Source organism: Natrix helvetica, assembly GCF_964273705.1.
Source record: "Natrix helvetica genome assembly, chromosome: 2".
NCBI lineage: Eukaryota > Metazoa > Chordata > Lepidosauria > Squamata > Natricidae > Natrix > Natrix helvetica.
Window position 1 is genome coordinate 297,093,615 of NC_138552.1, and position 25,474 is coordinate 297,119,088.

The 25,474-nt window shown below is 49.6% G+C and overlaps 1 protein-coding gene across 1 annotated transcript in view; it reads left to right on the plus strand.

Annotated features, from left to right (window-relative positions):
- The window catches only part of LOC309388218 (unconventional myosin-XVIIIa-like), a gene marked incomplete at its 5' end in the record, with an annotated part of 104,151 nt that extends 86,419 nt beyond the window's left edge, over nucleotides 1-17,732 (plus strand). The window contains 3 exon segments of the mRNA XM_081945362.1: nucleotides 5,447-5,569; nucleotides 9,474-10,792; nucleotides 17,592-17,732. Coding sequence (XP_081801488.1) covers nucleotides 5,447-5,569; nucleotides 9,474-10,791 — 1,441 coding nt within the window. The 3' untranslated portion in view covers nucleotide 10,792; nucleotides 17,592-17,732.
- Between the last annotated feature and the right edge of the window lie 7,742 nt (nucleotides 17,733-25,474).

Sequence of the window (25,474 nt, forward strand, 5' to 3'; positions counted from 1 at the left end):
TTCCGACAATTTAAAATCACAGCAGCCCCCCCCGCCCCCACCCGGAGTTTGTTTATAGGGCTCTCCCAGCTCCTCTTCTTTTTCACTGCGGAAGAATAACAAAGCCCCCCCCCCCGGCATTTATTTGCAGGGGGAGGGAGGGAGGGGGAGAGAGGGAGGGAAGGGAGGGAGGGGGAGAGGGGAGAAAGGGGGGAAGGGAGGGAGAGAGGAAGGGAGGGAGAGAGAGGGGGGAAAGAGGGGAAGGGAGGGGGAGAGGGGGGAAGGGAGAGAGAGAGGGAGGAAGAGAGAGAGGGAAAGGGGGAAAGGGAAGGGGAGAGAGAGAGAAGAGAGGAAGGGAAGGGAGAGAGAGAGGGAGGGAGAGAGAGGGAGGGAGGGAGAGAGAGGAACAGGGGGGAAGGGAGAGAGAGAGAGGGAGGAAGAGAGGGAGGTAGAGGTAGAGAGAGGGAGAGAGGGGGGAAGTGAGAGAGGGAGGGAGAGAGGGGGGGGAAGAGGGGAGGGAGGGAGGGGGAAGGGGAGAGGGAGAGAGAGAGAGGAAGGGAGAGAGAGGGAGGAAGAGAGAGGTAGAGAGAGAAGGAGAGAGGGGGGAAGGGAGAGAGAGGGAGGGAAAGGGGGGAAGAGAAGGGGAGAGGGAGAGAGAGAGAGGAAGGGGGGAAGGGAGAGAGAGAGAGGGAGGAAGAGAGAGGGAGGTAGAGGTAGAGAGAGAGGGAGGAAGAGAGAGAGAGGGAAAGGGGGGAAGAGAAGGGGAGAGAGAGAGGAAGGAGGGAGGGAGAGAGGGAGGGAGAGGGAGAGAGAGAGGGAGGGAGAGAGGGAGAGGGAGAGAGAGGGACAGGGGGGAAGGGAGAGAGAGAGGGAGGGAGAGAGGGAGGGAGAGGGAGAGAGAGGGACAGGGGGGAAGGGAGAGAGAGAGGGAGGGAGAGGTAGAGAGAGAGGGAGAGAGGGGGGAAGGGAGAGAGAGAGAGAGGGAGGAAGAGAGAGGGAGGGAGAGAGGGAGGGAGATATGGGGGAAGGGAGGGTGGGAGACAGAGAAGGGGGAAGCAGACTTGAGAATAGAATACAATACAGGAATAGAATAAAATAGAATATAGAAATAGAATAGAAATAAGAAGAGAAGAGGATAGGAATAGAATATAGAATAGAAAAAAGAATAGAATAATAATATAAGAATAGAATATGAGAATAGACTATAATACAATATGGGGATAGGATAGGATAGGATAGAATAATAATAGAAGACAATACAATACAGGAATAGAATAAAAGAATATAGGAATAGAATAGAAATAAGAACAGAATAGAATAGAATACAATATGGGAATAGGACAGGATACTGCTGGAAGGGACCTTGGAGGTCTTCTAGTCCAGCCCTGCTCAAATGGGAGAACCTACCGTCTCAGAGAAGTGACTGCCTCTAGACTCTTCTTAATGACCTCCAGGGTTGATGGCTTCAGATTTAACGGGGAGGCTCCAAGGCAGAGGTGACCCTGCTCACCTGTGCACAGGTACTCCTCGTTCATTTAGCGACCTTTAGAAGTTGCAACAGCACTGAAAAAAGGGACTTACAACTGTTTTCCCACTTAACGACCGTTGCACCATTCCCCACAGTCACATGATCAAAATTTGGACGCTTGGCAAGTGACTCAGATTTATGACGGTCGCCGTGTCCTGGGGTTGTGTGATCCCCTTTTGCGACCTTCTGACAAGCAATAAGGAAGCCAGATTCACTTAATGCCTTCAGTGATTTACTTAATGTCCACAGCAAGTAATGTCGTAAAGCGATCCCCTTTTTGCAACCTTCCGACAAGCAACGGGGAGGCCAGCTTCACTTCCCACCTGTGTTACTTACTTTAAGGCCTGCAGGGATTCGCTTAATGACCGTGGCAAGAGAAGGTCATGAAACAGGGCAAAATTCCCTTAACCAGTGTCTTGCTGAGCGACAGAAACGTTTGTCTCCGTTTTGGTCGTAAGCCGAGGACTAGCTACAGCGAACACACCCAGAAGGACGTAGTCCTGAAGATGTCCTGGCAGCAGAGCCCTGTTTTTGGTGGAGGGGGGGGGAAAGAACAGCCCCCCTCCCCAATTTCCCACGAGTAGAGTTACAGACCCCATCGGTTGGAAGAAATAAGCGCCCTGATTTCCGTATAGATTCAAGTTGTTACGGCTATAATGGTAATGAAAGCGATAAACAGCCTGGGATTAGCGGCGAGATTTATACGGACACGGCCTGCAACATGGAGGGACGCCTTCTCTGCACTCCCCTCCGCCCCGTGCATAACGGCGCATCCATGCTCAGGGCAATCAATACGGCTGTGAGCACTGGCACTTATAAATTTAGAGGCCTTAAGCCGGATGGGGCCGCCGTTTACGCCTGCATATAAATCAGGCCGCGCTTTCCCCGCGCACGGAAGCAGAGTCCTCGTAAATCCAGAGGCTACCATGTGGCTGCTAAACTCCCGTTTACCCAGGAACCCCAGACCCATCGCTCTCTCTCGCTCCTGCCATCGCCTTCATTCGACAGGCGGAGGAGGAGGAGGAGGGCCAGAGGAGAGCCTTGGTGGCTCCCACAGACTCCTCCTGGTTACTCCTGCTGGATTGTCTGGAGGGACAGCTGGGCCATATCCCGGTTTAGGAGTTATTCAGGGTCTGGGGGCTTCCTAGCTGAAGGAAGGAGGGGTGGGAAAGGCACCGGGATTGTGAGTAAAGGCAAAGCTGAACAGGAAGAAAGAAGGGGAAAGAGAAAGAAAGGGAGGAAGATGGGATGATGGGGAGGGAGGGAGGAAGAGAAGGAGGGAGGGAGGGAGGGAAGGGAGGAAAATAGGATGGAGAGGGAGGGAGAGAGGGAGGGAAGGATAGGGGAAGGAAGGAAGGGAGAGAGGAAGAAAGGAAGATGAGAAGGAAGGAAGAAGAAAGGGAGGAAGAAGAAAGGGAGGGAGGGATAGGAGAGCAAGGGAAGGAAGGAAGAGAAAAGGAAAAGTGGAGGAAAGGAAGGGTCGGAGGAAGGAAGATAGGAGGAAGGAAGGGAAATAAGAGGGAGGAGCAAAAAGAACAGAAACTGAAAGAAGGGAAATGTGAAAAGAAACAAGGACCAGGAAGGAAGGGAATGAAAGGAAAAAAGTGAAAGAAGGAAGATAAAAAATGGGAAAGTGAAAGGGAGGGAGAAGGAAGGAAGAGATGGGGATGGAGAGAAGGAAGGAGAGGAGAGAGGAAAAAGAAGGAAAGGAAAGGTCAGAGGAAGAAAGGGGTGGAAGGAAGGGAAAGAAAGGAAAAAAGTTGAAGAAAGACAAAGAGAAAGTGAAAAGAGGGAGAGAGGAGAGAAAAGGAAAAGGAAAGCAAGGGTTGGAGGAAGGAAGATGGGAGGAAGGATGGGAAATGGAAGGAAGGGAAATATGAAAGGGGAGAAGAGGAAAAGGAAGGAAGGGAAGGAAAAAAGTGAAAGAAGAAAGGCAAAAAGGAGAGTGAAAAGAGGGAGGGAGGAGAAAGGAAAAGGAACGAAAGGTCAAAGGAAGAAAGATGATAAAGGGACAAGGAAGAAAGGGAAAGGAAAAACTGAAAAAAGGAAGACAAAAAATGAAAAAGAGAAAAAAGAAGGAAGGAGGGAAAGAAGAAAGAAAGAAAAAGAAAGAAAGAAAGAAAGAAAGAAAGAAAGAAAAAGAAAGAGAGCAGGGCCTGGTTATTTCTTTGATAGAAGAGAATCTCTGGAGCTCACGGTTGGATTGTGGAGTCCTCGGTTGTCTTGTTTGCACACTCTTCATTATCCAACGGAGGAATCTCCCCAGTGCTGATGAGTGTGGAGTTTGCCCCCTCTTTATATCCAGTATATCCTTGTCCTCCTAGTTTTGGGTGGGGCCGTGGTCTCCTCCTCCGTGGCACTTCCTTGATTAGGCTATTGTTTTCCGCTCGATTGTTTGTCTGGTGTTAATCCCTGCTTATCTGGATTGAAGTGGAGAGGATGCGTTCTAGTCATTTTGTTTCCTCCTTGGTTGGTTTTTTTATTGTCTCTTTTGAATGGTGTGTAGATGTGGTTCCTCTCTATGTGTCTAAAGACCACCTATCTCCTGTGGTATCTGCCAGGGTTGGCATGCTTTGGGTCCCCCCATTTAAACAGTGTCATTTTTGGGGGGGACGCAGCCAATGTGCTTTCTCCCCTCTGGAATGAGGGCGCCCCTGAGATCCATGGGGCTCCCACCCCAATGTCGGTCTGCAAAGCTGGGATAACTTTGTGTGCTAACCAGGTTTGCCATCTGTTTACTGTTTGGTGGATCATTATTTTTATATTGCTTGTGTTGTGTGAGAGCTGCCTGAAGTCAGGGAAATGACTCCAGATTGAGAAATCAGTCCGTCCATGTCTCCCCTAGTCCTTCTTTTCATTCGATTAGACACATCCAGTTCCTGCAAATGTAAATGGAATAGAATAGCATAGAAATCTAGAATAGCATAGAAATCTAGAAGAATAGAATAGAAATCTAGAAGAATAGAATAGAAATCTAGAAGAATAGAGTAGAATAGAAATATAGAATAAAACAGAATAGAATAGAGAATAGAATACAATAGAATATAGAATAAAAGAGAAGAGAATAAAAGAGAAGAGAAAAAAGAATAGAATAAAAGAATAGAGAATAGAATAGAATAGAGAAAAAGAATAGAATAAAAGAGAAGAGAGAAGAGAGAATGGAATGGAGTAAGAAGAGAAGAGAAATATATAAAAAATAGAACAGAATAAAATAAAATAGAAAAATAGAATAGAACAGAACAGAAAGAACAGAACAGAATAGAAATATAGAATGAAAGAATAGAATAGAATAGAGATGAGACTTTGGAGGTCTTCTTGTCCAACCCCCTGTAGCACCCACAACCTCTGGTGGCAACTTCTGTTCCACTGGTTAATTGTTCTCCCTGTCAGGGAATTCCTCCTTAATTCCAGCTTGCTTCTCTCCTTGATTAGTTTCCATCCCTCGCTTCTTCTCGTACCTTCAGCAACTTTGGAAAATACATTGCCCCCCCCCCCCACTCTTCTTTGTGGCAACCCCTACAAATACTGGAACCCTATTTATTTTGTTAGGTAGAGCCCAGTGTTGAAATCCGACAAGGCCTTTTCGTCTCAGGAGCTTTTGGGGCGTTGGCTCCTCCTGCCAGCTCGGTTGTCGTCTGCAAATTTGATGAATTCCCTTCATCCAATTTGACGACGGGGGATCGACACCGAAGGCTGCGGAGGACTACTCCGTCCGTCCATCAGGCCCCCCTTGGTCTTCCTCGGTCTTGAGAGGAACCAGGCCGGTCTCCGAAGGCCGTGGGGATTGTGGCATTTTCGAACACTGCTTAACCCAGGGGTGTCCAAACTTGGGAACTTTAAGACTTGTGGACTTCAACTCCCAGAATTCCCCAGCCAGCTCTGCTTCCCAGCTTCCTCTGCACACCTCTGATTTCTCCTCTTCCTGTTTGTCGTCCCCAGCGAGGGAGACTCGGACGCTGATTCGGAGCTGGAGGACCGTGTGGACGGAGTGAAATCGTGGCTGTCGAAGAACAAGGGCTCTTCCAAGTCGGTCTCCGAGGACGGCAGTTTGAAGAGTAGCAGGTTGGCTTGGCAGGCGGGGGCAGCCTTCCCACGGGCTGGGGAGGGGGGGGGGCTGGGGGGGCTGGGGGCTCCCGACTTAGGGATTGAGTCAGCCCTACGTGTTGGTGACTCATAACAGGAGGCTTCTTCTTGCTGCGTTGTGTATGAAAATAGAGGAAGGGAATGACAGGGTTGGAAGGGGCCTTGGAGGTCTTCTAGTCTGATCCCCTATTCAAGCAGGAGATTCTGTCCCAGAGGTGTCCAACATGGGAACTTTAAGAGTTGGGGACTTCAACTCCCAGAATTAATTCATTCTTTCTCTCTCTCTCTCTCTCTCTCTCTCTCTCTCTCTCTCTCTCTCTCTCTCCGTCCATCCATCCATCCATCTATCTATCTATCATCTACCATCTATCTATCTATCTATCTATCTATCTATCTATCTATCTATCTATCTATCTATCTATCTATCTATCTATCTATCATCTATCTATCTATCTATCATCTACCATCTATCTATCTATCTATCTATCTATCTATCTATCTATCTATCTATCTATCTATCTATCTATCTATCTATCATCTATCTATCTATCTATCTATCTATCTATCATCTACCATCTATCTATCTATCTATCTATCTATCTATCTATCATCTATCTATCTATCTATCTATCTATCTATCTATCTATCTATCATCTACCTACCTACCTACCTTTCCTCCCTCCCTCTCCCCCCCTCTCTGTTTGTCAGAAATGGTGTAAGTCTCCCGGTTTGGCGGAGGGTTGGACTAGATGACCTACAAGGTCCCTTCCAACTAATCTAATCTAGGCCTGAGGGACTGTTCTTTGTCCTTAGGTTGGGAGTTGTGTGTTTGTGTACGGGTGTTTATTTTGTGTGTGTGTGTGCACAAACAGAACCTGATTCTAAACCCTTCTTGGGTCCCTAAACATACCTTCGCCAGGTGCCTCTGAGCGTTCCCACCTCCCTCTTGTGGGCCGGGGGTCCCAGCCACAAACCCATCACTCCCCCAGGCTCTCCTTTGCCCCCCCCCCCCGTCTCCCTTAAATTGATGGCATGGGCCACTTCCTTGAGAAAAGGCTACCAGGACGGGGGGAACTCCCTGCCCTTTTTTGCAGGCAGTCCCCAATCTGGGGGGGGGGGTTCCCAGCCTGGAAGGCCCCCCAAGGACATTTTACACCCGTTTTTTCTCTGCATTTTGGAGTCTTTCTAGATTCAGGTGGACGGTAAATGAAGAAAAGCACCGGTGTGGTGTTAAACATCTCCACTACATAGCCCATGCTGCCCGCCTGCCTCTTTTATGCCCCCCTTCAGCCCACAGTCTGATCCTAGGATGCTGCTGACCTTGGCAAAGACCCCCCCCCCAGATGTCAGCAACTCCCATCAATTCCTCCCCCTCCCTGTATATTTCCCCCCCCCCCCATCTCTGGTAGTGACCAGCAACCAGACGGGCTATTTATAGGACCCCCCGTTGCCATAGCAACCCACCACACGGAGGAACGGCCTCAAGCTGTTGGCACCGGCACAGGGGCAGAGCTGAGCAGCATGGCTGCACCGAGTTGCAAGCCGTCGCTCGTTATTTGGGGAAGGGGCAGCAGATGGGGTAACTCCCCTCCCCCCCTTCCCCAGCCTCTGCTGCGATGCCCACCTGGGCCGGCCCTGAGCGCCCGGGCACCGTGCCAGTGCCAGTTTCTGTCTGCTCCATCAGAAGAGACTGGTTTCCCCTTTGGGGGTGGGGGGTATTCAGGCATCGCCCCCCCCTCCCCTTTTTTCTACTCCTTCTCTGCCGACAATCCATCCCCCCCCCACTCCCCAGAGGAAAACCCGAAGACGTCCTCTTACAGGCAGTCCTCGACTTACGGCATTCATTTAGTGACCGTTTGAAGTTACGACGATGCTGAAAAAAGCAATTTACGAGCGTTTTTCACACTTAACGACTGTTGCAGTCATCCTCCGTCGTGATGTGTTTAAAATGCTCACGCTTGACAATTGACTCCGACTTACGACCATTGCTATGTTCCCAGGGTCCCCTTGGGAGACCTCCCGACAAGGACTCACTTAATAACCCCATGATTCACTTGACGGCGGTGACTCGAATAGCGACTGTAGCACGAAAGGTAGCAAAGCTCACTTATCAACAGAGCATTAGAAGGGGCCCCTGAGGTCTTCTAGCCCGACCCCCTTGCTCGAGCGGGACTTCCGCCTGGGTCAGCCGCAGAAATGCTGGGCTCCGTTGTGATCGTAAGTCGAGGACCGGCTGTCATTGGCTTCCTTCGTCCCTCCGCACGCACGCCGGAGAAGCTTTTGCTGTGGGAAATTGTCGTCCCCCCCCCTGCTGGGAGGATCGATTGCTCCGTGTCGCCAACGTTTCCCAGGCAGTTGACAACAAAACAAATTGAAATCGATGGCGGAGGGGCTTCTCCCCCCCCCCCTTTTCTTAAACAAAACCCAACAGAGATTCTGGAGCGCGGCTGGCGCAGAAGAACGGCTCACTTTGCAGGAGGCTCCTTGGGGAGGCGCATCTTCCCCAGCCGCCTCTCTGCCCCCCCCCCCCTGCGCACGACAGCAAAAGCCCCCTCCCTGAGACGTCTGCATCCCCTTCCCAGGGCTTTTACAGCCCCCTCAAAGCTGTTTACAGAGTCAGCCTCTGGCCCCCAACAATCCGCCTCCTCCTTTGACCCACCTCGCAAGGACGGACGGACGGACGGCTGAGCCAACCTTCAGCCGGTGAGATTCGAACTGCTGGCTAGGGGGCAGAGTTAGCCTGCAATGCTGCATTGTAACAACTGTGCCACTATGGTTTCCTTCCTTCCCCTCATTTCCCTTCCTTCCTTCTGGTGTTCCTTCCTTCTTCCTTTTCTTCTTCCTTCCTTCCGATTGCCTTCGTTCCCATCTTCCTTCTTTCCTTCCAATCTTCCTTCCCTCACATCTTCCTTCCTTCCTTCCTTCCTTCCTTCCCTTCCTTCCTTTCCTTCCATCCTCTCCCTCCCTCCCTCCTTCCTTCCTTCCCTCCTTCTTTTCCTTTCTTCTTTCCTTCCCTCCCTTCCTCCCTCCCTCCCTCCTTCCTTCCTTCCTTCCTTCCCAAGCAATGGCATTTAGACATATACCACTTCACAGTGATTTACAGCCCACTCTAAGCTGTTTACAGAGTCAAACCTCTTGCCCCCAGTAATCGAACTGCTGGCAGTGGGCAGAGGTAGCCTGCAATGCTGCAACTGTGCCACTACATCTTTCTTCCTTCCATTCATTTTCCTTTCTTCTATTCATTTTCCTTCCTTCCATTCATTTTCCTTCCTTCCATTCATTTTCTTCCTTCCTTCCTTCCTTCCTTCCTTCCTTCCTTCCTTCCTTCCTTCTTTCCTTCCGTCCTTCCATCCTTCCTTCCTTCCATTCATTTTCCTTTCCTCTTTTCATTCATTTTCCTTCCTTCCTTCCTTCTTTTTCTTTCCTTCTTTCCTTCCATTCATTTTGCTTCCTTTCTTCCATTCATCTTCCTTCCTTCTTTCTTTCTTTTCGTCCTCCCTCCCTCCCTCCCTTCTGTCTTCCCTCCCTCCCTCCCTCCCTCCCTCCCTCCCTTCCTTCCTTCCTTCCTTCCTTCCTTCCTTCTCCATAGCACTAAGACTTATCTACCACTTCACAGGGCTATTTACATCCCTCTCTAAGCAGTTTATCAGCCTATGACCCCCAACAATCCAGGTCCTCATTTTACTGACCTCGGAAGGACGCACGGCTGAGTCAACCTCGAGCCGGTCAGGATCAAACTCCTGGCAGTGGGCAGAGTCAGCCTGCAATGCTGTATCCCAACCACTGCCCCACCCGCGCTCTTGTTACCCTCCAGTTAACCATTTCTCTCTCTCTCCTCCTCCTCCTCTCTCCTCCCACCGTGGTCGCCTCCTGCCTGGGTCAGACCCACCGTGGACACGGCTGGCAAGGAGGCTAAGAATGGGGAGGACAGGCCGGCGTCCGTCATGAGCTCGCTGAGCTACCGCAAGCGCACCAACATCAAGGACTCCATTGGAGGGAAAGGCGACGAGGAGAGTCTCTTCTCTGTCCTGAGCGAGCGGCCGGACTCACCGGACTGCTCCTTCCGCAAGGCCGCCCGTGCCTCAGCATCCGGTGGCTCGGAGGAGAGTACCTCCCTTGCCTCCTGGAGGAAGTCATTGGGCGGAGGCCTGGAAGAGCTCAGTGAGAGGGGCTCGGTCCTCTCCGAGGCCAGCAGCCGCCTCCCGAAGGGGCTGGAGAAGCGCAGGTCCACCTCGGCTGCCGAATTCGATCGGACGTCGGTCCTCTCAGCCACGGCCAGTCAGAGTGGAGCCTCCTGGGCTGGCCTGGAAGATGACACCCGTTCGTCGCTCAGCTTGGCCCTCTCGAGCCCCGGAAGCTCGCGACGCAGCGCTTCTCGCTTGGATGACCTTACCCCGTCCTACAGCCGGCCGGGCTCACGGATCTCTTTGAGTCGTTCCCAGTTGGACGACGCGGCCAGCCTGGGCCCCAGTGACTCGCGCTCCCTCTGCAGCCAACACTCCGTCGCCCGCAGCCTCTCGGTGCCTCCTCGGCCCCGGACATCCACCTCGGATGATCTGCGAGTAGATGAAGCGGACATCCGGCCGGTCGGCCATCGGAGCTACCTGGACCCAGATCTGGAGGCAGCGATCAGTGAGGTGCTAAACTACAAGCCTGTTAAATTCAGGCGCTCCAGCCATGACCCCGACTCAGATGAAGACGACCGCAGGAGTGTCCGCAGCGCCAGGAGCACCACTCTGCTGGAGACCACTGAAAACCCGGCTAGCAGCCTCCGCCGATCAGCTTCAGCCTTGGACTTCTACAGGCCCGATCAGAAAACAAAGGGTAGGAGAAGCCGGAAGCGGAGTTCCTCCAGTGACTCCTCCTCTTCCTCCTCTTCCTCCTCCTCCTCCTCGTCCTCTCCCAAACGGCAGAGAAAGACCTCCAAGAAGCGTGCCAAGAAGTCCAAGAAGAAGAAGCAGCAGAGGTCCCACTCCGGCTCTTCTTCGGAGTCGTCGTCCAGTTCCACCGTCTCGTATCGTAGCAACTCCAGCATCAAGAAGGGCCCGAAGCGCTCGGACGGGGAGTGCGGGGATCCCCCCAGGGACGGGGCTCCCGAAGCTGGGAAGTCCACCAAGCAGCTGAAGAAGGAGGAGAAGAAACGGAAGAAGCAAGTGGACAGCCTGATGATGAAGTACTTGTATCGGCCGGAGAGCGACTAAGGCAGGTGACAGCATGGAGTGTGCCCAGTTTGAGCATGGTGTTCCTGACTAACCTGGGAAGAGGACCGGGGGGGGGGGGGAGGAGGCAGCCATGGACCAGAGGTTTTCTGCATGGGGGGTGTTGAAGATGGAAGCTTGGGACCCTTGTGTGCTTTGGGGACTGACCTCCAGCATGGAATGTGTGTCTCCAGGAACTAACTCCGTCCGCGTGGGTTGCGACTTGGCTCTCCCGTAAACGTCTGTCCGTCTTTGTGCCAGAAGCCCACCACGCAGCTTCTCCTGGACCGCAAAGATGGGCCCATGACAACACCGTTGCCCGATTGCGTCCCCGTGGTTTGAGGAGGACTACCCCCCCTCCCCCATTGTCGTGCAGCGGAGACGATTTCCACGGTCCTCTGAAATTTGGGTGGTGGTGGAGGGGTGTATATTGAAGAATGGTCCCGCAGAATTTTGGCCGATGGACCCCTTGTCGCCTCTGGGGAAGGTTAGCAGCTTCCAAAATTCGTGGTGGCAGCAGAAGCTGCCTTGGCGCTGACCTCCTAACCCTCTGCTGGCCTCTTCCCGGGAAGAAGACGCTTGTCTCCAGCCGTCGGACCAGATCCAGAAGAAGACAAGAGCTGGAGGAGCTGCGACCTTCTCAGAATCCTTCAAGAATTGACTGCATTCATGATGTATCACAGCAGGTTTTGTCAACCTTCTCCACTTGAGGAGGGGTGGACTTCAACTCCCAGAATTCCATGTTAGCTGGGGGATTCTGGGAGTGGAAGTCCTCCCCTCTTAAAGCAGGCTGGCTGGGGGATTCTGGGAGTGGAAGTCCTCCCCTCTTAAAGCAGAGGAAATCTGGGAAGTCCACCCATATTAAAGCAGGCTGGATGGGGGATTCTGGGAGTGGAAGCCCACCCCTCTTCAAGTGGACACGGTTGAGACACACTGCTTTAGATAGTCAAGGGGCCTACACCATTCCCCCCCACAAATGCACCATGACAGATTGGGGAGGGGGGGTTGTGAGTCAGAAAAATCTTCAATTCTTGTTTTTTTCTTACAAAGGGTGGGGTTGGAGGGTCACCTCAAGGTCCTCCCCTTCTCTTCCCTTCCGTCCTTCGGTTCTGCGTCGCCCCTTCCCCTTTTCCCAGGAAGGACGTCAGTTGCTCGGCCTGGTTAGGACTGCAGAGCAGCCTGCCCACCCATAGCTAGGCCGAAATCCAACCGGGGAAGCTCTCCCGGAGGGGAGGGCCCCAGTCTGGTCTGAAATGTCTACGTTGAAGGCCTCCTAAGATGCTCACCAGAAGGAGACACCTTCACCTGGCAGCTCCGGAAGGCTCTCTCGCTCTCCAAGGGTGGCCTTGCGACCCCCCACCCACTCAGGAAAGGAGCTGCGGACCCTCCCCTTCTAGCCCAATTTTCCACACCCTCCCCCCATTTTTGTTTCGTCCTTCGCCAGCGAAGAGATGCCCGCCTAGCTTGGCAAGAGCCGTGAAAGCGTCAGTGTTTGGCAGCTGCTCCGTCTTGCAGTGGGAGTCTCTTTGTTTGCCCACCTCGGAGAGACGTGACAAGGGGAAGGGGGGCGACAGGGAGGGTCTCCACAGCTAGCGTTTAGCCGGCGGGGACGAGGTGGGGGGGGGAAGCTGCAGCAGCAGCAAAGGCAGCCGTGGCAATCCCACCCACCCACCCACCCACCCACCCAAATTATTTGTGTACGAAATTGTTTCCAACAGCTTTGAGCGCGAGAATGCTCTGGGAAGGCCAAGGGAGCTGTGTGTTTTTGTGTGCGCTTCAGTGTGTGTGTGTGTGTGTTTCTCTGAGTGTGTCTTTGCACGGGCTTTCCTCCCACCCTCCTTGTGAAAGCAATTTCTTTTTTAAATGTTCAATTGCCGGTGCAGCCTCCTGCAGCTGGGAGAATGTCTCTGGCTTTAGATTCCTTAATGCACTTAACGCTCCAGCTGATATAACAGAAATGGAGACGGGAGGAGCGGAATTGGGTTTGGGCAAATGGGGAGGGGGAGAGGAAGAAGGGGGGGGGCGAGAGAGAGAAGGGAGGGCTCTCGAAGCCCAGGATGCGCGCCAGGATGGAGAAACATAGAGCAGGAAGGAAGGAAGGAAGGAAGGAAGGAAGGAAGGAAGGAAGGAAGAAAGAAAGAAAGAAAGAAAGAAAGAAAGAAAGAAGAAAGAAAGAAAAAGAAAGAAAGAAAGAAAGAAAGAAGAAAGAAAAAAGAAAGAAAGAAAGAACACAGGAAAGGAAAAGAAAGACAGACAGGAAAGACAGACAGACAGGAAAAGAAAGGAAAGGGAAAGACAGACAGACAGACAGGAAAGGAAAGAAAGAAAGAAAAAGAAAGAAAGAAAGAAAGAAAGAGAAAGAAAGAAAGAAAGAAAGAAAGAAAAGATTATGGGTTTGGGGGTGGGTGTATCACACTGGATCTTGCTTTCTACACCCACCTCTCCCCTCTGAAAGCCATCCCTCTCTATTTTGATAAATTGCACATAGTCCTGGTATCTGGTGGTAAGAGGGGACCAGAAGAAGCACGCTGGGGTAGCCCACCGCCCACTTCTTAGTCTGGCGTGACCTTCCCAGCATAGTCAGCAAGAGACCCTCTATAACAGAGTTGAAAGGGACCTTGGAGATCTTTTAGACCAGGCATGTCCAAAGTGCGGCCCGGGGGCCAAATGCGGCCCTTTTTCAAATTTCAAGCGGCCCGCAGCCTCTTCTTCCCACTGGAGTTATTTGTTTAGTCTTTCATAAAATACCATATTTTTCGAAGTATAAAGATGCATCTTTTTCCCCTCAAAAAAGAGGCTAAAAATCTGGGTGCATCTTATACACTGAATACAGCATTTTTTTGCCTCCCAAAACTCTGCCCCCTTCACCTCTGAAATTTGGGTGGTGGTGGAGGGGTGTATATTGAAGAATGGTCCCGCAGAATTTTGGCCGATGGACCCCTTGTCGCCTCTGGGGAAGGTTAGCAGCTTCCAAAATTCGTGGTGGCAGCAGAAGCTGCCTTGGCGCTGACCTCCTAACCCTCTGCTGGCCTCTTCCCGGGAAGAAGACGCTTGTCTCCAGCCGTCGGACCAGATCCAGAAGAAGACAAGAGCTGGAGGAGCTGCGACCTTCTCAGAATCCTTCAAGAATTGACTGCATTCATGATGTATCACAGCAGGTTTTGTCAACCTTCTCCACTTGAGGAGGGGTGGACTTCAACTCCCAGAATTCCATGTTAGCTGGGGGATTCTGGGAGTGGAAGTCCTCCCCTCTTAAAGCAGGCTGGCTGGGGGATTCTGGGAGTGGAAGTCCTCCCCTCTTAAAGCAGAGGAAATCTGGGAAGTCCACCCATATTAAAGCAGGCTGGATGGGGGATTCTGGGAGTGGAAGCCCACCCCTCTTCAAGTGGACACGGTTGAGACACACTGCTTTAGATAGTCAAGGGGCCTACACCATTCCCCCCCACAAATGCACCATGACAGATTGGGGAGGGGGGGTTGTGAGTCAGAAAAATCTTCAATTCTTGTTTTTTTCTTACAAAGGGTGGGGTTGGAGGGTCACCTCAAGGCTTCACCAAAATGGCTGCGCATAGCCTTTAGGAGGTTTTCAGAGTGTTCCTGGGGGCTGTGGAGGGCATAAATGAGCAAAAAATGTCCCATTTTTTGCTCAACTTTGCCCCCCCCCCCAGCCCCCAGGAGCACTCTAGAAGCCTCTTAAAGGCTATTCATGCCCTTTTTAAAAAAGGCCCATTTTCGTGGGAGAGTGCAAAAACGTTTTTTTTAATTTGCCTCTTCAAAATCTTGGTGCGTCTTATACTCCGAAAAATACGGTAGTTAATTCACATTTAATGTTAAGGGTTCAAAGAATGTCAGGCTGAATGATCGGCCCCACACATTTTCACCTCACTAAATCTGGCCCTCCTCGCAAAAAGTTTGGACACCCCTGTTCTAGACCAACCCCCTGCCTAGGCAGGAAACCCTATACGTTTCAGACAGATGGCTATCCAACCTCTTCTTAAAGACTTCCAGTGTTGGGGCTTTCACAACTTCTGGAGGCAATTTGTTCTCACTGTCAGGAAATTTCTCCTCAGTTCTAAGTTGCTTCTCTCCTTGATTAGTTTCCACCCATTGCTTCTTGTTCTACCCTCAGGTGCCTTGGAGAATAGTTTGACTCCCTCTTCTTTGTGGCAACCTCATAAATATTGGAAGATGCTATCATGTCCCTCCTAGTCCTTCTTTTCATTAAACGAGACATACCCAGTTCCAGCAACCGTCCTTCATATTTTAACAGAATATAAAACAATAACAGAGCTGGAAGGGACCTTGGAGGTCTTCTAGTCCAACCCCCTGCCTAGGCAGGAAACCCTATACCGTTTCTGACAAATGGCTATCCAACATCTTCTTAAAGACTTCCAGTGTTGGGGCCTTCACAACTTCTGGAGGCAACTTCTGTTCCACTGATTAATTGTTCTCACTGTCAGGAAGTTTCTCCTTAGTTCTAAGTTGCTTCTCTCCTTGATTAGTTTCCACCCGTTGCTTCTTTCCCTCCCTCCCTCCCTCCCTCCCTCCTCTCCAGAAACCCTATTCCCTTCTAACACTGATGCTGTTACCTAGTTAGGTAATGAAGTGTCTGCAAGAAAACAATTAAGCTCAGAGAGCACCAAGGACCACCACCTGCCTCAAGCAGGGGGATTGGTCTAGAAGACCTCCAAGGTCCCATACAGCCTTAGCAGCCCATAATTTCTGGAGCCTGGCCCTCTTCCCCTTCTCAGCACCTATTAGGTGACCTGAGCCAAACCTCCATCCAAGCCTCGGTCAAACCTGGCTAGACCCCCCGCAGGGCAGAGGTCTTCAAACTTGGCAACTTTAAGACTTGTGGACTTCAACTCCCAGAAAGTTACCAAGTTTGGGGGGGCCTTCCCCCGGGCTTCCAATATGGCCAGGAAACTTTGGCCCAAAGCAGGAACCGCTCCCCTCCCCATAAGCATGTTGGGGGGTTATGGGGTGCTGAAGATCCCAGTCCCAGCTCCCCTAATTGCAGGCAGGCAGGCCTGGGGTGGAAGCTCCTTAACTAACATGGGGTGACCGTTGGAATGAATGAGAGATTTTTCCAGTTGCAAATCCTCCTTCCGCCCCCTGGCAAATCCTTCCAGCCGGGGAGGGAAAAAATTTGCAAATCGTTCCGCGTAATGAGCGAAGGTTTTTTTTTCCCCACCTTCCTTCCTTTCTTTTTACTCCCCCTCTCTCCTCTCCTCCTTTTCTTGAGACGGATAGGGGTGAAATTCTCAACAAATGCCCAATTTGCCACAGATTATTTGCTTAGCTCTGAGAACCGTGAGGCAGGGGGGAGGAAGGCCCTGGAAGGATCTTTTTGGGGAGGGGGGGAGGGGAAGGGGAGAGAGGTGGGAGAAAAATAAGAAAAATAAATAAATGCAGGGATGAATAATGAGGTCTTGGGGAAAAAGCAAGCTGCCTCCTTTACCTTATCCCTCCAAGCAAGCAGAGAAGATGGAATATAGAATATAGATTGGACTGGACTGGAATAGGAATACAATACAATGGAATGGAATAGAATAGAATAGAATAGAATAGAAGAATAGAATAGAATAGAATAGAATAGAATAGAATATGGAAAGAATAGAATAAGGAATTAGAATAGAATAGAATAGAATAAGAACAGGAATAAAATGGAACAGAACAGAAGCTGGAAGGGATCTTGGAGGTCTTCTAGTCCAGCCCTCTTCACAAGCAGAACCTATAGCCCTATACCATTTCAGATAGGTGGGTGTCTTGTCTCTTCTTAAAAACCCCAGTGGGAGGGAAGGAAGGAAGGAAGGAAGAAAAAGAAAGAAAAAATAACAGAATAACAGAGTTGGAAGGGACCTTGGAGGTCTTCTAGTCCAACCCCCTGCCTAGGCAGGAAACCCTATACCGTTCCAGACAAATGGCTATTCAACATCTTCTTAAAGACTTCCAGTGTTGGGGCATTCCCAACTTCTGGAGGCAACTTCTGTTCCACTGATTAATTGTTCTCACTGTCAGGAAGTTTCTCCTCAGCTCTAAGTTGCTTCTCTCCTTGATTAGTTTCCACCCATTGCTTCTTGTCCTGCCTTCAGGTGCCTTGGAGAATAGTTTGACTCCCTCTTCTTTGTGGCAACCCCTGAGATATTGGAAGACTGCTATCATGTACTCCCCTGGTCCTTCTTTTCATTCAACTAGACATACCCAGTTCCTGCAACTGTGCTTCAGATACTTTAGCCTTAACAGAATAACAGAGCTGGAAGGGACCTTGGAGGTCTTCTAGTCCAACCCCCTGCTCAAGCAGGAGACCCTCTACAATTTGAGACTGGTGGCTGTCCAGTCTCTTCTTAAAAACTCCCCGTGATGGAGCGCCCACAAGTTCTGGTGGCAAGCTGTTCCACTGGTTAATTGTCCTCCCTGTTAGGAAGTTTCTCCTTAATTCCAGGTTGCTTCTCTCCTTGATTAGTTTCCATCCGTTGCTTCTTGTCCTCTGGTGCTTTGGAGAATAATTAGACCCCCCTCCTCTTTGGGGCAGCCCCTGAGATATTGGAAGACTGCTCTCATGTCCCCCCTGGTCCTTCTTTTCTTTAGCCTGGCCAAACCCAAATCCTGCAGTTCCGTTCTTTGCATATTTTATTCTCCAAGCTTTTCATCCCCTCAGTTGCTCTTCTTTGCACTTTTTCCAAACTCTCCACATCTTTTTTTGTAGTACGTGGTGACTAAAATTGGTGTGGCCCTTACTAAAGGGGTAGAATTGGGCGTGGAGTAAATGAATAATGCGGACTCTGCTTCCTCTTGCGCAGCCCCTGCGGCCCCTGGAAAACCTTCGCCTGCGACCGGTCGGACGAGGAGCGCGACTGTTTGGATGGCCCCCACCGGCCCCCCCTTTCCCGGATGTACTTGAGTGACAGCGACTCGGAGAGCAAGCCAGTGGACCCCACGGCCTAGAGCCGGCTGGCGGGCCCCGGGGCCCTTTCCCCAGGGACCCTCCCTCTCGTTCTGCAGATGGCGGCGCCTGGCAAGTTTCCCCCCCTTCCGCGGTTGGCTCCTAGACCAGGGTGCCATTGAGGGAGGGGGTCTCGTTGGGTGCCAGGAGACGGCTGTCGCCCATTGGGGCAAAGGAGGACCCGAGGCTGGCAGGGGTGGGGGGGCAAGGCCTGCCTCTCCCCCTTGGTGGACCTGCATGAGCCAGATGGGCTTTGTGATCGTGCCCAGCTCACCTCCGATGGCCCCCACCTCTGGCAGGACTGTTCTGGGAAAGGAGTGGGGAGGGGCTTCTGCTCCTGCGTGGTGTCCGTGTGGGGGGGGGGCTCCTTGCTTGTCCTTTGTGTCGCTCCCCCTCGAGAGCCCCGGATGGAAACCCATCCTGCTCCTTCTCTGGTCTCTGGGAAGACCGAACCCCCCAACCCCCCCCCCCCCAACAAACACCTGGTGGGGATTTTAATTAAGGTTGAGCCCTGAAGGGGTTTTTTTCTGCACAGATACACCCAGCCTCTTTCACCCCCTCCTCCTTTCCTTTCCTTCCTTCCTTCCTTCTTTCCCTCTATCTCTTTCCTTCCTTCTTTCTTTCCCTCCATCCCTTTCCGTCTTTCTTTCCTTCCCTTTCCTTTCCTTCCTTTCCTCTTTCTTTCTTTCTTTCTCTCCCTCCTTTTCTCTCCCTCCCTCCTTCCCTTCCCTTCCCTTCCTTCTTTCTTTCTTTCCCTCCCTCCTTCCCTTTGCTTTCCCTTCCTTCATTCTTTCTTTGCTTCTTTACTTCCTTCTTTCTTTCCCTCCATCCCTTTCCGTCTTTCTTTCTTTCCTTCCCTTTCCTTCCTTCCTTCCCTCTTTCTTTCTTTCTTTCTTTCTCTCCCTCCTTTTCTTTCCCTCCCTCCTTCCCTTCCCTTCCTTCTTTCTTTCTTTCCCTCCCTCCTTCCCTTTGCTTTCCCTTCCTTCATTCTTTCTTTGCTTCTTTACTTCCTTCTTTCTTTCCCTCCATCCCTTTCCGTCTTTCTTTCCTTCCCTTTCCTTTCCTTCCTTCCTTTCCTCTTTCTTTCTTTCTCTCCCTCCTTTTCTTTCCCTCCCTCCTTCCCTTCCCTTCCTTCTTTCTTTCTTTCCCTCCCTCCTTCCCTTTGCTTTCCCTTCCTTCATTCTTTCTTTGCTTCTTTACTTCCTTCTTTCTTTCCCTCCATCCCTTTCCTTCCTTCCTTCCTCCTTACTTCTTCTCTCCTTTCCCCCCTCCCTCCCTGCCTTCTTTTCCTCCCTTTCCTTTTTGAGTGAGGGGGTAGAAAATAATGGAGGGGCGGCCAGTCCTCCTGGACGCTTGCCTGCACCGTTGGCTGAATCACTTCCCCAGCCCACCTCACCCCATGGGCTCCCCCTCCCACCCCAGTTTCCAGGCACTTGATTCCCACGGATGGGACACTTGGCAGCCAAATCAGCCCCCCTCCAGCCCCCCCCCCCCCCCCAAATCTGCTGTGGCCACAGAACCATCCTGGCACCTTTGCACACAACGCCCGCCGAGGTCCAGTGTCGGCCAGGCTCCTTTGCTCGTGTCCGAGTCCCTTTTTCCTGCCTCCCCCTCCCTCCCTTCTGTGCCCAGGACCCCCCCCCCCCCCGAAATAACCTCCCCCTTCCCAAACCCTTGCCAAACAGCTGGGTGGGCATCCAGAGGGCCTCCTGTCCGTCCCCCCCCCACCCCCCATCTCGCTTCTCCTGTGTCTGGGTGGGATTCCTCCTCCTTTTGCACTACTTCGATTGTGCGTTTTATTTTATTATTTCCCCCCATCTGTCGACTTTAAATAAGAAAATAAATGTCATTTACGGCTGGTTCAAGACCTCGAGTTTTTTTATCTGGGTCTTTGGGAGCAAAATTGTTGTGTTTTGGGGAGTGAAATTGTTGTGTTTTGGGGAGTGAAATTGTGTGTTTGGGAATGAAATTGTGTTTTTGGGTGTGAAATTGTGTTTTCGGGAGAGAAATTGTGTGTTTGGGAATGAAATGTTTGTGTTTTGGGGAGTGAAATTGTGGGTTTAGGAGTGAAATTGTGTTTTGTGGAGTGAAATTGTGTTTTTGGGAATGAAATTGTTGTGTTTTTGGGTGTGAAATTGTGTTTTGTGGAGTGAAATTGTGTTTTTGGGAGTGAAATTGTTGTGTTTTTGGGTGTGAAATTGTGTGTTTGGGAATGAAATTGTGTTTTTGGGAGTGAAATTGTTGTGTGTTTGGGAGTGAAATTGTGTGTTTGGGAGTGAAATTGTGTGTTTAGGAATGAAATTGTGTTTTGTGGAGTGAAATTATGTTTTTGGGAATGAAATTGTTTTTGGGAATGAAATTGTGTTTTGTGGAGTGAAATTGTGTTTTGTGGAGTGAAATTGTGTTTTTGGGAATGAAATTGTTGTGTTTTGGGGTGTGAAATTGTGTTTTGTGGAGTGAAATTGTGTTTTTGGGAGTGAAATTGTTGTGTTTTTGGGTGTGAAATTGTGTGTTTGGGAATGAAATTGTGTTTTTGGGAGTGAAATTGTTGTGTGTTTGGGAGTGAAATTGTGTTTTTGGGAGTGAAATTGTGTGTTTAGGAATGAAATTGTGTTTTGTGGAGTGAAATTGTGTTTTTGGGAATGAAATTGTTTTTGGGAATGAAATTGTGTTTTGTGGAGTGAAATTGTGTTTTGTGGAGTGAAATTGTGTTTTTGGGAATGAAATTGTTGTGTTTTGGGGTGTGAAATTGTGTTTTGTGGAGTGAAATTGTGTTTTTGGGAGTGAAATTGTTGTGTTTTTGGGTGTGAAATTGTGTTATTGGGTGTGAAATTGTGTTTTTGGGAGTGAAATTGTGTTTTTGGGAGTGAAATTGTGTTTTTGGGTGTGAAATTGTGTTATTGGGTGTGAAATTGTGTTTTTGGGAGTGAAATTGTGTTTTTGGGAGTGAAATTGTTGTGTTTTTGGGAGTGAAATTGTGTTATTGGGTGTGAAATTGTGTTTTTGGGAGTGAAATTGTGTTTTTGGGAGTGAAATTGTGTTTGGGAGTGAAATTTTTGTGTTTTTGGGAATGAAATTGTGTTTTTGGGAGTGAAATTGTATGTTTGGGAATGAAATTTTTGTGTTTTTGGGAGTGAAATTGTGGGTTTAGGAATGAAATTGTGTTTTGTGGAGTGAAATTGTGTTTTTGGGAGTGAATCTGTGTTTTTGGGAGTGAAATTGTTGTGTGTTTGGGAGTGAAATTGTGTTTTTGGGAGTGAAATTGTGTGTTTAGGAATGAAATTGTGTTTTGTGGAGTGAAATTGTGTTTTTGGGAATGAAATTGTTTTTGGGAATGAAATTGTGTTTTGTGGAGTGAAATTGTGTTTTGTGGAGTGAAATTGTGTTTTTGGGAATGAAATTGTTGTGTTTTTGGGTGTGAAATTGTGTTTTGTGGAGTGAAATTGTGTTTTTGGGAGTGAAATTGTTGTGTTTTTGGGTGTGAAATTGTGTTATTGGGTGTGAAATTGGGGAGTGAAATTGTGTTTTTGGGAGTGAAATTGTGTTTTTGGGTGTGAAATTGTGTTATTGGGTGTGAAATTGTGTTTTTGGGAGTGAAATTGTGTTTTTGGGAGTGAAATTGTGTTTTTGGGAGTGAAATTGTGTTTGGGAGTGAAATTTTTGTGTTTTTGGGAGTGAAATTGTTCTGTTTTGGGGAGTGAAATTGTGTGTTTGGGAATGAAATTGTGTTTTGGGATGTGAAATTGTGTTTTTGGGAATGAAATTGTGTTTTTGGGAGTGAAATTGTATGTTTGGGAGTGAAATTTTTGTGTTTTGGGGAGTGAAATTGTGGGTTTAGGAGTGAAATTGTGTTTTGTGGAGTGAAATTGTGTTTTTGGGAGTGAATCTGTGTTTTTGGGAGTGAAATTGTTGTGTGTTTGAGACTGAAATTGTTGTGTTTTTGGGAGTTAAATTGTATGTTTAGGAATGAAATTGTGTTTTGGGGAGTGAAATTGTGTGTTTGGGAATGAAAGCTACACACACTCACACACTCCTCACACTGCAGGTGGTCCTCAACTTGCAACCATTCGTTTAGTGGCCATTCAAACTTACAACAGCACTGAAAAAAGCGACTTACGACCGTTTTTTCACCCTTATGACCATCGCAGCATCCGCCTAGTCACGCAATCAAAATTCAGACGCTTAGCAACTGACTCATATTTATGACCGTCGCAGTGCCCCGGGTTCACGTGATCTCCCTTTTGCGACCTTCCGACAAGCAAAGTCCCTGGGGGGAGCCGGATTCGCTTAGCGACTGGTAATTTAACGGCAGGGGATTCGCTTAACAACTGTGTCATATAAATATGGGAAAACTCACTCAACAAATTTCTCGCTTAGGAACATAAATGTTGGGCTCAGTTGTGGTCATAAATCAAGGACTGTCTGTAATCACAAGCTGCTTCTCTGCTCGAAAGTCTGGGACTTGGCCCCTGGGGGGGGGGATGTCACTTCATGCAGGATGACTGTTTCTACACCCAATTGAATTTGAATTTGAATTTTATTGAATTTATAGACCTCCAAGGTCCCTTCCAACTCTATTATTCTGTAAGGATCTCCTGCTTGAGCAGGGGGTTGGACTAGAAGACCTCCAAGGTCCCTTCCAACTCTATTATTCTATAAGGATCTCCTGCTTGAGCAGGGGGTTGGACTAGAAGACCTCCAAGGTCCCTTCCAACTCTATTATTCTGTAATGATCTCCTGCTTGAGCAGAGGGTTGGACTAGAAGACCTCTAAGGTCCCCTCCAACCTTGTTAAGACCGAGACCGTAAAGCGGAAAACGGCTGATCCCCGTAAGCAGAACCTGTGGCTTTCCCTAGGAAACGGTCTTTGTCTGCCAACTGCCGTGGGAATCCTCCGCTGCCAGCCCTCCCGAAAGGGTTATTAAGATGATTATTTATTAAATTGCTCCGCCAATTCTGTTTGGTTAACACCAGGCCTCCCCCTGAAATGCCCTCTGAGCCGTGGGGAATTGAAAGAGATTGGCACCGGACTCTTTTCTGATCTTCACGCCTTCTTCCCCTGCTTCCCTCCGCCAGCAAATCCACTCCAATCGTATTTCCGGATTCAGCTTCAGAATCTAAATTAAAAGGCCTTGTCTTCGGCAAATGCAAGCTAAACATTTAAATCCCTTTACATATTTCAGGAGGGTTTTTTTTTTTCTTTGGAAGGAAATGTGTTTGAGCTGCGATGATCACATTGCAAAGGGGAAAAAAAAAAGAGCATTAAGGGGCATTAATTCCAGCATTTGCAAATAATTATTATTCTGGCGGGGGAATCCCAGGAGCGCTGAGGCTTTCTTAGACCTCCATAAGCCTTCAGATTTTTTTCTTCTTCTCTGCTAATAAGAAATGAGTGCGCAATAGTTTTTTTTTGGGGGGGGGGCTGAGAACAGGCCCAGCAGACAAGTGGGACTCCTGCACGGAGGGTTAGGGGAGCGTGGCGCCTGAGTGCTCCGTTGGGTGAGTTAGGGACAGGATTACAGGTCGTCCTCAAGTTACGACCGTAATGGAGCCTGCCCAGTGCGGTCGTAAGTTGCAATGATTGTAAACGGGTCGGTTAGGGCAGGAGTGTCCAACCTTAAGACCAGAGGTGATATTCAGCCAGTTCTGACCGGTTCGGGCAAATCGGTAATGGAAATTTTAACCGGTTCAGAGAACCAGCAAATACCAGTGCTGACTGGCTCCGCCCCTTCCAGGAGTCCCCCCCACCCCACCGTACCCCATTCTGGCTCCCAAGAGGCTGCAGGGGGTGCGGAGGGGGAGGGCTTCAAGGGGGAGAGAGAGAATGAAAAAGAAAAAAAGAAAGAAAGAAAGAAAGAAAGAAAGAAAGAGGGAGGGAACGGAGAAAGAAAGAAAATGGAGGGAAGGGAGAAAGAAAAAATAGAAAGAGAGAGAGAAGGGAGAAAGAAAAGGGAGGGGAGAAAGAAAGAAAATAGAAAGAGGGAGGGAAGTGAAAAAGAATAAAAAGGAAAAAGAAAGGGAGGGAGGGAAGGGAAGGGAGAAAGAAAGAAAATAGAAAGGGAGGGAAGGGAGAAAGAAAGGGTGGGAGGGAAGGGAGAAAAAGGGAGGAGAGAAAGAAAAAATAGAAAGGGAGGGAAGGGAGAAAAAGGGAAGGGAGAAAGAAAGAAAAATAGAAGAAGGGAGAAAGAGAGAAAGAAAAAAAGGGAAGGGAGAAATAGAAAGAAGGAGGGAGTGGAGAAAGAAAGAAAAAAGGGAAGAAAGAAATAGAAGGAAGGGAGAAAGAGGGAAGGAAAGGGAAAGAGTTATAGATGGATGGATGGATGGACGAACAGACGGATGGATAGATGGAGGGAGGGAGAGCGAAAGAAGAGGAAGGAAGGACCACAAACCCTGGCACCAGACGCAGCTTCAGAGGATGCTTTGAAACAGCACAGCAATCCATGGCTGGAAGGGACCTTGGAGGTCATCTAGTCCAACCCCCTGCTCCAACGGGAGGCCTTATATCATCTTGGTTATTTTGGTGCCTCGAACACCAGAGGAGAAATTCCCAGAAATCCCCAGGCATTGCCAACCTCCCCCCCCCTTAAAAAAAACCTTCCCAGAGCAAAAACTCCATGCAGCGTTAAAAGGAAGAATAGAAAAGGGGGCAGCTGTGTATTGTTTAATGGACGGCTAAAGTGGCCACGCCCACCCAATCACGAGAGAACATGGCCACACCCACCAGGCCACGCCCACAGAACCGGCAGTAAAAAAAAATGAATCCCACCACTGCTTAAGACCTGTGCCAGGGTCCCAAATAGCATCCAAAAGGAAATCAGAGTCCGAGGCAAAGGATTCCTCAAAGTTCCCATTGATGAAGAGAGCCATGTTGGCACATCTGGGAAAACCCGAATCTGAAAGCTTCCCAGTTTCCCCCACCCAGCTGAAAGTTCAAGATCTTGCCCCCCCACACCCACAAGCCCATCCCATGGTCCAATCTCCCACTGCCATGCTGGCAGCTTCCATCCCTCCAGTTCCAGTCAGGTACAGAGGTGCAGAGACAGGATGACCTTGGCTTTCTGGAAAGAATTTTGTTATGGCTACCTATCATCTAACTCCGTAATTCCCACAAAAGGAAATGCATAGTAGAAGAATAGAAAGGGTGACAGGCCAGCGATCCAAAAGAAAAGATGGCTCCAGGCCTGACAACCTGTGGACTTCGACTCCCAGAATCCCCTGGTCATAACACATTCCTTCTGAGGTGCAATCCCCATTCTATGCCTGCTTACTCTCTTGGGGTCTTTTTCTCTGCAATCTCTCCACTGGGGGGAGGGGGACCAGACATGGCTGGCTGGGGAATTCTCGGAGTTGAAGTTCACAAGTCTTAAAAGTTGCCAAAAGGTTGGATACCACTGGGGTTATGGGACCGACACGATATTGCAATGTTCCCCCCCCCAGTGGCTGTTAAGTGAATCTCTTGGTCGTGACCACTGAAACTGTTAAGCAAATGCCACAGTCATTAAGCGAAGCCCTGGTCTGCTACGATGCCGTCGTACCACTAAATGGGAGTCTGTGCCAGTTTGCGGCAAACACAGCATGCGATCACGTGATCATGGGACCCTGCCCATGACATTTGTGTGTGTCTGTGTGTGTGCCTGCCTGCGTGCGTCTCTGTGTCTGTCGCAACTTAACACAATTCAACAATGCTTTTTTGCAGGAGTTGTCCAGCTGATGCAGTGTCCATAAGTGTGAATACCTTGGT